An 11,661-nucleotide genomic window follows, 5' to 3' on the forward strand; every position below is an offset into this window, starting at 1 on the left:
TTTTTTACCAAACTTTATTGCAAGCAACACATTAGTTGTACAGTAGTAATGAATACAGAATAAACATGTCAGCTAGATTTTACAACTTCTTAGAAAAAATGCATTGAGAAATATGTTACAGTAACACGGTTCTGGATAATTAAACATGTTCAATTTTCACCAGGTGGTTTATCAATAATGTAATAAGAGAAATAGCCCCTAATACAAAGTGCAGGTTTTGTTTTTAATCCATATTTAAAAGTTAAACAGCGTTTTGAACCCCAAGAGAAAATGGGCGCATTTAATAACTGTTTTGGAAAATGTTTGTTTATGAATGAAACGTTAATGCCATAATTCTCGGGGAGTGAGTGTGTCTGGGTGTGTGTGCTGCAGGGATGCAGCCAATCAGGGCGCCCGGCTGAAAGCCGAGCCGATGGGAGGAGGGAGCGGGCCGGGGAGAGCCTGCGGGAACTTTCCCTCACTCATCTGCTCCAAAGCTGCGGAGAAGAGAGGCAGCGGCCCGCCCGTGCATCCCGGGGAGCCCAGACTGAAGAAACTTTGTTTCATCTCTCACAGTTTCGCTCAGGAATGCATTGAAAGGAGCAAATGCGTCTGCCGCGCGCGCTGACCGGGAGAAAAACCACGGAGCCGACGCTTTTAAAACAACCCCCCCTTTCCTTTTTTTCCCCTTTTCACTGCGTAAAAACGCATCAGATTCCTGGACTATGACCGAAGAACCGTAAAGTTTCTATGTTTGATTAGATTTAGTGTCATTTTCAAGGCAGCAGGCTGCGTTTCAGCTCGATGTGGAGGAGAAACCTGGAGGCTGGAGACATGAACCTTGTTGTCATATGCGCGCTTCTGCTGTTAAAAGTAAGCAACACTTCGTTACTATTGTTTTTTCTGGCGCACGCGTCACACTGTTTCTTTCTTTCTCTGCCTTTTTCATCACGTGTCTAAACTTTATCTGCCCGCTTGTGTCTTGAGACCATTGTTCCCGGAGGAAATGTGTTTGCGCCGCACCGTGTTTTCCACACTGTGTGTCTGCTTGGCAAATAGCAGTGGAAAGAGTGAGACTGGACATTTGATTAAATCTCATCCGGTTTCTGTTTTCAAGTCTCTCTGAAAAGTGGAATAAAAGCACTTCTCAGTTTGCCATGGTAGTTCTTGTTTCCCTGAAGCACATCCAGGACAATGGCCAGCCTCAGCACCCTGGTTTAAGATCCCTCCCTGGTCTACAGTTTATCCTGGGGAGAGTCTGTGTTTCATGTTTGGACATCACCTTTCATTGTTCCTCTGGCTTGACACACATTCAGACAGCTGCAATGATCCTCCAACATCAGACAGGGGAGAAAAAAAAACACAGGAGCTGACATTTTACCAAGATTATACACCCGTGCTGTATTAAATGATGTATTTTATGGACTAATTAGAGGCGCTGTGGTGTTTGATAGCATGTTATTAAGCTGGAATCAAGGTGGATCGAAAGCCCCAGCCCTCCATAGCTGCAGACCATAATATGACACTCATTCACTTCAAAAAGCCCATGGGGCCTTGAGCTCCTGTCTGGACCTGCTCCTCAGACTGTAAGCACTTTTGCTGCATCAAAGTATTTACATAACATTTCAACTCCCTCCCAAAAAAACAGATCTGTATACTTTTTGATATGTCTGTCTTGAATATCAACAGGTTTTCCTTTGGGAAGAAAGAGGAGTTCCCTGTTTGAAGAGTGATCGTTCCTCTTGTCAGGAGTATCTCTGCTGGGGTTCTTGCACATCTTAACTGTGTTAAAGCTCACTTCTCCTGATTGTCTGCTGTTAACTTTGGTCTCTGGGGCTCATTTCGACTGCAGTTTACTGTACATGTTGCCACATTTGTTGCTGGAGGCAGTTCCTGGTGAAAATGTGGCGTGGCTGCTGGGGTCTGGATATCCGGAGCAAAGCAATTATCATCATTTTCTCCCCGTTTGTGGTGTTTCTTTGTGTGCTTCTAGAGGAGGAAGGGGGGGGATCGGTCATTTAGTTTGTTACCGCAGTCATTTGACTTTCCATGGAGCGAACATGTTTAAACACTCTAATGCTCTATGATGGGAATCAGCAGATTAATAGATTGTGTGTTTGTGTGACGCCTTGTTTGGTTTAGAGTCTCAGGTTACTTGTTTCAAAGAAGGAAAATGTCCTTTTAGCTTTTTTTGTTTGCAGCAGTGACAGTAATCACTGCAGCTTAGTTTTTTTTCTTTTCTCAGGCTGTCTCTGCTTGAAAAGGCCTCTGTGTGTTGGCTCATGGGTCTGGGTCAGCATTCTCACAGGGGGAGAGCATCCTTTTGTGTGTTTATTTTCACGCAGATTAGATTAACTGTGGAAACTCCAGCCTTGGACACTTCAAAAGTTCTCCCACTTCAGAAGGGCCGCGAAAATGCTTCAGTCACTGAGATGGCTGAGAGGAAGTGTGTGTGTGTGTGTGTGTGTGTGTGTGTGTGTTTGTGTGTGTGCGTGCATGTGTGTGTGTGTGTGTGTGTGTGTGAGATCCACGATGACTGAGTGACTCCGGCAGCCGTGGAGCTGAGAGCCCCATTGAAAGCCGGGCTCCTCGGTGGTCCGTCTGTTCTCACTGGGGAATCCCTCCACATTGCAGCTTCTTACCTTAATGGAAAAAGCAACTGCGGCTCACTTCCCTTCAGACTTTATGCCTCAAGTATAACAGATAAGACCGAAATACTCCAAGGGTCATGGCCGGAAGGTTAAACCTGGTTTGAAAATTGAATATAATGAGAAACTTCAGCAAGTGTAATCAGAGGATAAGCTTCAGTTTTTCCTCTTGTTTTGAGAAGCTTTTCTATGTTTAATTTTTAGACAAATGCAACATATACGGATACATTCAGCTGTATATTTGTCTGATGTTTCCCATTATAAAACCCAAAGTAAAAGGTTTTGCTGTTACACAAACTGTCGCTGTCAAACATACAGTGGAAGTTATGTACTAGCTGTTGACTGATTTGTTGAATTTGACGGACTTTATCTTTACATTCAAAGCAATGAAGTCTATAAGAATTGCACTTTGCAAGGGAAATGTAGATTTTAAGGACAAACTTATTGGCTACAAAGATGCAGATCAAAGGGTTTTGTACATCCAGTTGAGGACATACATGTTCCTTGAAGTGCCTAACAATAATACTTAATTCCAGTAATGTGAGTATTTGTCATTTTTTACGTTCACCTCTGACAACAAATTCATATTCTGTGTAATAAACCATTGCTTTTTTCACTGTGGCATGTTTGGTATATAAAAGCCTAGCTGTACAAAGCATATTCAGTATCTATTATTTTTCATTATACCAATAAAAACACAGTAGCGTCCTTATATAGTCATATCATATATGTAGTTGAAATGACTTTGTCATTCCTGTGTGGCGTAGATCACTGTTCCCACTCATCTCCAGTGGGGCATGGACTCAATCTTTCATTGTGCGCTGCGACCCGGTGAGCGCAGTGCCGAGCTTTTGGCAGCGCCTCCACCTCTCGGTGGACTCGGGCGGCGGCGGCGGCCCAGACTCACACCAGGCTCTGCAAAACGACAGAAACCCAAGCTGGAAGTAAAAATAAACCAGAGCTGCTGTCGACAAATATTTATAAAAGTATAGATTAAGAACCAAAAGGTTAGCAAGTGTTAGGAGAAGAGCCTCATCTGTCACGCGGGGAGGCCCAGCTGGAGATACCAGGATGCCTCCGCTGCAGGTTTTTACGGCCCGGACTCGGTCACAGTCTGCCAACTCCAAATATTCATCTGGATCCTACCACCCCGCTGCCTTAATACCTCTGATCTGGGCTGTGTGGCTGCTGTTCACATACCATCAGGCTCCCGCGCACAGCGCAGGCAAACTGGATGCTTTTTTTGGAGACAGACGAGCCCCGTTTCAAAGCTCCTGTAGAATCGAGTGTGTGTGTGTGTGTGTGTGTGTGTGTTTCTGGTGGGCTTTTGTTGGAGGCCCTACAGGTTCACACACGTTCCCTGTGACTCTTGGCAGACTTCAGAGACAAAAAGAGACATCACCGGGCTGTTTAGCTGTTACTTTTCCCCGTCGCAGGAGGTTGGTTGTTAGACATCTGTTCGCTCTTGTCCGCCCCCGGGCGGCGCGGGCCAATCTCCCCTCAATATGCGTGCATGTTTAAGATGCCGTCGCACGGGCCCCGGAGAAGGGGTGTCAGTGAAATACTGACCTCCGCAGACACACCTGCGGGGCCGGCGGGACTTCAAAGGCCACCTTCTCACCCAAACGGACTCTCTCATGCTGGGCAGCCTTGGTTAACCGACACCCTCGCCCGGGGCCGCAAACATCTTCTTCATATACGTTACACTGCGTTCGCTCAGACACTTACACGTCATCATTCACACTGATTTTAGAGTGAGTGGAAAAGAAAACTTGGAGGATTAAAAAAAAAAAAAAAAGTTCCCCCTTCCTTCCTTCTTTTCTGATTGTTTTCCTTCTCCGCCTTATGCTTTATTCTTTCCACAGATCTGAAGCCATCTGATTAAAGCCAGCCACTCATGTCAGGCACTAACCCTGCTGCACAAGCTGCTAGGAATGTCTGATCTGTTCCTCATGTCATAATTCAAGCCGGGCTCTCCATTACCCACTTGCAGATAAGGACTCGGTGCACTTAAAGGGTGAAAACTGAGGCAGATAGAAAGATTAAAAAAAAAAAAAAAGGCCCATTTTCAGCTCCCCACTCCCTGTTTCTGCTTCTTTAATCACACGGTGATAGGATTGCTTTTTGGTAACTGCTGCAGGAAAAGCTGAACATGAATCAGGCATCTGTGGTATCAAAATACATCACGGTTGATCCAAAAATAGCCTTTAAAAAAAAGACAATTTCAGTTTTTTCTTTGCTGAAAACACACAGTGGTGGTACTTTTTCCTAACTCTGCCATCTGTTTACCGTAGGTTTCTCTTGGAAATGCCTGTGCCAGTGGCCGGTTTACTGAATCAGGCCAGTGTTGCAGCCCGTGTCCCGCTGGCTTCGGCGTGGAGGTAGACTGTGGGAAAGAGAATACGAAATGCGCACCGTGCCCACAGGGTAAGCACTTATGATCTAATGTTTCTCATCCGTTTGTACCTGTTGAAGTCTGCGGATCTGTGATTTACACGAATGCCTCTGTTCAGAGTCGTAACTCGCTGGACGGCGCTCTGTGAGGTTCTTTAACTCCTCACTGTGGACTACATTTATAGCTAAATTGTTCCTCTGTAGTTGCTCCGTCTGATTCATTAGTGCGTGTTTTGAGTGTAATTCCCCTCCATTTATCCTCTCGTTTGGACTGGAAACAAGGAAAACACTTTGTCAGCTCTTCAAACAGTTTCCAGTTAGTTGTTAACTGGAAGATAAAACTGAATTGGGATAGAAAGCTTTCAAGTTTGCACCAAATTCATGGATAATTTCCAGATTTATGATCTTTGCTTCCATAATCTAATCTCTTTAAAAAACTTGAAAACAAAACAATCTTTGGTGTCTTTATTTCACTTGATTAAGTTTAATGTTGTCCCAATAGAAATAGTGAAGTTTTGATGTTTAAACCTCTTGTTTCTTTTTAATTCAGTTACTTTCATGATTATTGTGCTGTAATGTTGCTTCTGTGTTGGCCAGGCCTCAGAGGGACTCATCTGATTAAATACTGCAGAACATGTTTGATCTCCATCATATGTCTCAGACAGGGGAAATTGTTGCATGGAATCTCGTAATTCTCCATATTTTGGAGACAAACACGGTTTTGTACATATATATTGATGCTGAACTTTATGATTTTCTCCCAGGAACTTTTTCTTCGTCCGAAGACCTCAGTCGCTGCCTCCCATGCGCCAAGTGCCCACGTAGCGTCCCCACCGTGTCCGTGTGCTCGGCCACCCAGGACACGCAATGCGAATGCGGCAGCGGCTTCTTCTTCTTCGGCTTCCACGGCGTGTGTGCGCCTTGTTCCAAATGCAGCCGTGGTCATGGGGCCACCCGGGAATGTGGCCTTGAGGGGGACACGGTGTGCCAGGTCTGTGCCCCGGGGACGTTCTCAGAGGATCTGCTCAGCACCAAACCCTGCCAGACCTGCAGGCGGTGCTCTGACAGTGAGGTGGAGATCCGCTCCTGTATGCCCAACTCTGACACACTCTGCATGGGTGAGTGTTATTATAACACCATGAAGGTATTCTCTATTGGAGAAACGACTGTTATCGTGTGTCTTTGGGTATATAAGAAGGCAACATTGGTAATAAAGTGAAAGACTGAGTTCCCAGAAAGAGGAATAATCACAGAGAGGGTCTCTCAGGATGCAAGGACATGTGGTCAACACCTGCGTTCACGCCTCACCTCCCCACACTCTGGAGCTCTCTGCAGAGAAAGACAAGCAATGAAAAAAAAAAAAGTCCATTTAGGTGTCTCAGTCAAACTGGTGTCAGCTTGACAGGTCTCCAGTTTAACTATCCTCAGGAACCTGAAGGCCAAGGGAGGCCGCTGACCCCGACAACTAGTCGTCCTGCTCCGAAACGGCTACACTCGCTCTCCAGGAGTCAGGTCACCAGTGCGCGCTGTGGGTCCCGGTGTCGCGACCCTTTGACCCCGCGCAGGTCAGCGCAGTACCTTGTAGCGTTTGATCCCAAAATAGTCGGACGGCAGGAGGGAGAATGAGGCTGGAAACGGGGGGCACAGAGAGGTTCTAAAACCCCAGGGGGGACAGGGACGACCGAGGCTATCTCTCCATCTGGCTCTAATTTATAGATCCCAAAAGTCTTCTGATGTGCGTTTGCAATTCAGCTTTTTCACTTCGTTCTTCACAGATAAGAAGCTGCACATACTCTCTCCCCCGGACGGAGCCGGTGATGCAGAGGCGGTCAGTCCTTCCACTGGGACGCCCAAGTTTACCCCGCAGGACGAGGGTGGCAGCAACAACATTGTAGTCTACGTGTCTGTTCTGGCCGCTGTGGTGCTGGGCCTGCTTGTTTATGTGGCTTATAAATGGTGAGTTCTGGTCCTGGTGTGTGACGGTGGCTTTAAAATGGGCCCGGGGAAGAAAAGCGCTCCGCTGTGGGCAGTCGGAGTCACATTGTTTTCCTTCTGCTGTCCTTAGCTGGAGATCATGTAAACAGAAGAAAGCTCTCTCTAAGGCCCGGGCAGCTGAGCTGGGAGCGTCTCCAGAAGGTGAAAAGCTACAAAGTGACAGCGGTGTGTTTCTGGACTCTTACGGCGTTCAGGACAACCAGCCGAGCAAAGGTGTGGTAGACACAGGCTCTGTGGAGCTCAGTCTAGAAAGGGTCCTGTAGCCTCAGGAGACATTTACTTTTACCGTAATATTCCTATTACTCAAGTCACGGAAGTAATTTTAATTTTATGGTTGTAGAATTGTTAAAAAATGTGAAATGAGTGGGTAATTCAAAATAACCTCAACTTTAAATATCGTGTAGTTACTGTATGTGCATTGTTGTTGTTAATTTCTTTCAATACTGAGGGGCTCATGTTAAAAATGTAGACACCTGGACGTTCGTACTGTTGAAGTCCTGAGGTCAATATAACCATGCAAAAGCTACGTGTCTGCTTTCTGGTAATGTCAAAATATTTGAGATGTCATGAACATTCACAGTAACAAGATAGGAATATATAGCTAAAGTACATTAATGTGCTTTCTTGCCTCATTATGAGTCTTTTCCAAACACATTAACTCATGTTTCACCAATAACGTGTCTTACCAATCTTCACTTTGCTGCATGTGGCAGCAGCTAAACAGAAAAAATGCAATAGCTATGTTTTTGATTTTCACATCTGGGACATCTGAAACAGATAAAAAACATTTTTTGAGCTCTTCATACCTTCAGGAGGAAAACAAGCTGTTGGAAACGTCACCACTGACTTCCAGTTTGTTCAGTGCATAAGACTGCAAAAGCAAAGGCAGCATCGAGCTCATCCTGTGATTCATTACGGCTACAGTACACTGTATGTGAATATTCTTCCTTTAGTTACTCAGACCTTTTCACAACATACGTTAGATGAGACCGTTTGATTCACAGCTGTTTCACCGATTTGATTCCTGCAAAAGAACGACGGTGGAAAAACACAAGACTGTTGCACAATAGAGAGCGAAGGAAATAAACGGTCGGGGTTGAGTTATTGTAAAAAGCTGATCTCACAAAAAAATCCTACACTTCATCCATCTGAGCACAGCTTTCAAGAGGCAAAATGCAAGCTGGCCAGATCACCAGTCCATCACGGGGCAGAAATGACACAAACCCATAAACAGTGAGGGTCAATGTAGAGAGATTAGTTTAAAAAAAGCGGAGTACATTGGGAAAAAAATACCCCTTGCACGCACAGGGAGAGTGTTGAAATTCCACATGTCCTCCCACAGCCACCTTAAATAAACACATTTGAGGATAATTCATGGACAGTAAACTGGGATTAGCTCCAGTTTGTTGTAATGCTGTTGCACAAAGCAGCACAGAAGACGGATGGATGGAAACACTGAAACAATCATTGAAAATACGGCACAAAACCATCTGGTGAGCTTTTGATCGTGTTTTCACAGGCACCAAGAGAGACAGCAAACAAGACAATCGTCTGTACGTCAACCTCCCCCCTCACCGAAAGGAGGAGGTGGAGCGTCTCCTGCAGGAGGGAGGCGGCCGGGGGTGGAGCCACCTGGGGACGGCGCTGGGCTACGAGCCGGAACAGCTGGACCTGTTTGGGCACGGCGAGGCCCCCGCTCACACGCTGCTGTCTAACTGGGCCCAGAAAGAGGGCTCCACTCTGGGACTGCTGTGCTCCGCGCTGGCCCGCATCGAGCGGCCCGACGTGGTGACGGCGCTGAACTGCCCCACGCAGGGCGTGTCCGTGGTCTGAGGACGCCGACCGTCACACGGATAGATCAGACGCTCTCTCTCTCACAGACCGAACGCCGCCACTGATGTTTTCTCATGGCTTTGTTGACTCACGGTTCAGTTTTTTACTAAAGACAAAAGAAACGTTCCTCTTAAACTGTGATCCAGTTTTGGTTTTCCATGAAGTCTTCCTGTCACGTCACCACTCGGCACAGACAACGAACGCCACCACTGAAGGAACGACTCGTCGGGATGAGCAGGGGATGACCTCCACACACACGCTCGGTTTGCGGCATTAGGCAATATGCCATGTTACGTGAGTGTTATTATTCAGAAATAACTGTTTACATCTTGTCTGGACAAAATTGCGATCTCTTTTCTGCCCTATTGAATACAATATAACTTTTGCGTAATGCTGTAAACAAACATGGACGTCTTGGGTCACCGCGCTTCGAGCTTGGCTGGCCTCTCTATGATTCACAACTAAGGAAACCACTTTGGTATTGCAGCTGATTTTTGCCAAAAGAGCTTTTTTTTTGTGTATGTGTGTGTTTTCTAACAGCGCTGTTGTCCAATAGAATGTGACTCTCCCCGGTTTGGGACCATTTCTGTGCACATGTGGACAATTTAGGAAGAAAACTCCAATAAACCACACAGAAGGGTTACATGCCATGTAATCAGATTTTATCCCAAAACAAAACTGCAGGTTAAATGTTTTTATTGTCTTGGTCACGCTTGTTTGGCTTTGTATATTTCTCTATAAGAACACTTTATCTAATGTGTAGATAGAAACTGTTCACTAGACTGATTTTTTTTTAACCATTATTGCCTTTTTCTGTTGTTTTTCTTCTTCTTTTGTTCTGCTGGAGCTACTAAGTAGCTGTGGTATTTATTCTCACTGAGGACTTGTTATGCGGTGACGTCCAAAAGAAGCATTCTGTGAAACACGGAAACACCTTTATTAGATCTTTCTAATAATCCTCGTGTCATTATAAATATCTTAAATGTTGTTATGGTTTGATAGAAGGTTTGAATCGTGAAGGTGAAAGAGTTGGAACATTTATAATGCACAGCCCTATTTTTATTTTTTACTTGAATTTGCCCTTATTAGAAAAAAATAAATTCACACGCTTTCAGTGCCATTGCTTTGTGATCAACTTGCTTTTGTATTAATTTAACCCATTATTTTAATTCTAAATGTAAATAAACTGTGAGAACCACAGACATTTGAGATGTGCTAGTTGAGTTTCGGGTTCATAAGGTTAGATTTTTCCGACCTCACCTCATTTAATACACATTTTTTATCATATTTTCTCATAATTGATTCAGAACTGACATTCACTTGGTGACCTTTCACCTAAACTAGAGATCATACGTTCATCATTCACCACGATCTTCGACTTAAAGCCGAAACAAAAACTCTTTCCCTCTCACAGAAAGTTTATTTGAAGCTTGTCACATATTAAGACTCCTTCACTGTGTCCAGCAGGGAGTTACAGAGCGGAGGATGAGTTCCCAACAACCACATGAAGGCCCTTGGACTCTCACGCTGCACATGCTCTGTCCCACGCCAAGCAGTCATTTCTGGTTTAATGCTGGACTTCCTGATGTTCTTCACATCATTAGATATTGTTAACGGCTGTTGGGAGCCACAGACCATCAAAAGCTGAACTCCTAAACGCATCTGATTTGAAATGTTTGTCGATTCTTCATCATTTAAAACTCTCGGAACAGATTTGTGCTTTTGCATTGTTTAGGTTTACACTTAATTGAGTTCAGTTTTGAAAACCTGCTTTAATCAGGTTGTCCACTGAAATTCAAAGGGTTTTTTTTCCTTTTGACATGTTGGAAAAATTCGTCCAGCTGACGAACAGATTTCTCCCGTTTCTTGTTTCATCACAAACATCTTTGTGTCACACCTCTTAAAGGCCAAAAGGCTTTGCTACGATCCATAAATCAGCTTTTTTGTGAGATAGTGTTCAATATGCTTTAACATCAACGCCTAAGCAGTCATTCTTTCTTTTTTTAAAGACAACCAGAAATGTATTTCTCTCAAAGCACAGTTATCTGGACCTGTTTCTGCCACTTGAAGAACAAAACCCACTCTGTGGATTAGGGTAAGAACATACTTGGAACATACCACCTCTTATCAAGAGATTTAGCCTATAAGAACATTTCCTGTCCAAACCTTGAGGGAAATCATTTAAGAGGTATTTAATAATTTGAGGGCGAAATGAAAATAATAGTTTTGTCCAAAATCTTGGAGAGGAAGGTTTCCTCTTTCTCACCGAGGCTCGGTCCGATTCCCGCTCCCCCTCGCGCTCTGCTCCGAGCCCCGGATCTGTTAATGATCTCCCTGCCTTCACTTCTAAGTGGGAGCAGGCATGTTGCATGGCCCAGGGCTGCGTTACATGCCGTCACACACTCCAGAAGGGACTGCTTAACTGCGGTCTGGAGCACACAGGCAATGGGGCAGCGGAATGTGCTCACACTGGAAAGGAGAGGGGGGGGGGGGGGGGGACCGAGGAGAGAGGGGAAGCCGAGTAGCGCCTCCTCTCCCTGCTCGTCACAGATCTCCATATTTAGAGCACGCAGCGAGAAAACCTCTCTGATGAAGGCAGTCCATCACTTCGCGTCTCTTCGACCATCTGGCTCAAATCTGTGAATGTGCCACAGTGGCGTTCAGGATCGGATGTGCTCCACATTGTTTATTAAGTAGTGGCAGTTTGAAGGAAGATTTATCTTGTTTTGAGCCTCCAAATGTGCAACAAAATATAAACTATTTTAAATACTAACAAACTAAACTGCTAAGTTTACTTTGCAATGTGCTTTTT

General features: G+C 44.9%; 1 protein-coding gene across 2 annotated transcripts; it reads left to right on the forward strand.

Moving 5' to 3' along the window:
* Positions 1–479: 479 nt before the first annotated feature.
* nradd (neurotrophin receptor associated death domain) lies at positions 480–9,969 on the forward strand. Of its 2 annotated transcripts, none has more exons than XM_030102556.1 (6): positions 480–852; positions 4,922–5,054; positions 5,786–6,139; positions 6,797–6,977; positions 7,087–7,229; positions 8,536–9,969. In XM_030102556.1, exons 1-6 carry the CDS (start codon positions 784–786, stop codon positions 8,847–8,849), a joined length of 1,194 nt encoding a protein of 397 aa, XP_029958416.1. In that variant the 5' UTR covers positions 480–783; the 3' UTR covers positions 8,850–9,969. The 2 variants fall into 2 exon arrangements, with proteins under 2 accessions (XP_029958416.1, XP_029958417.1); XM_030102557.1 differs by having other exon boundaries at positions 7,087–7,157.
* Positions 9,970–11,661: the final 1,692 nt, after the last annotated feature.

Source organism: Salarias fasciatus, chromosome 11 (assembly GCF_902148845.1).
Source record: "Salarias fasciatus chromosome 11, fSalaFa1.1, whole genome shotgun sequence".
NCBI classification, from domain to species: Eukaryota; Metazoa; Chordata; class Actinopteri; order Blenniiformes; family Blenniidae; genus Salarias; species Salarias fasciatus.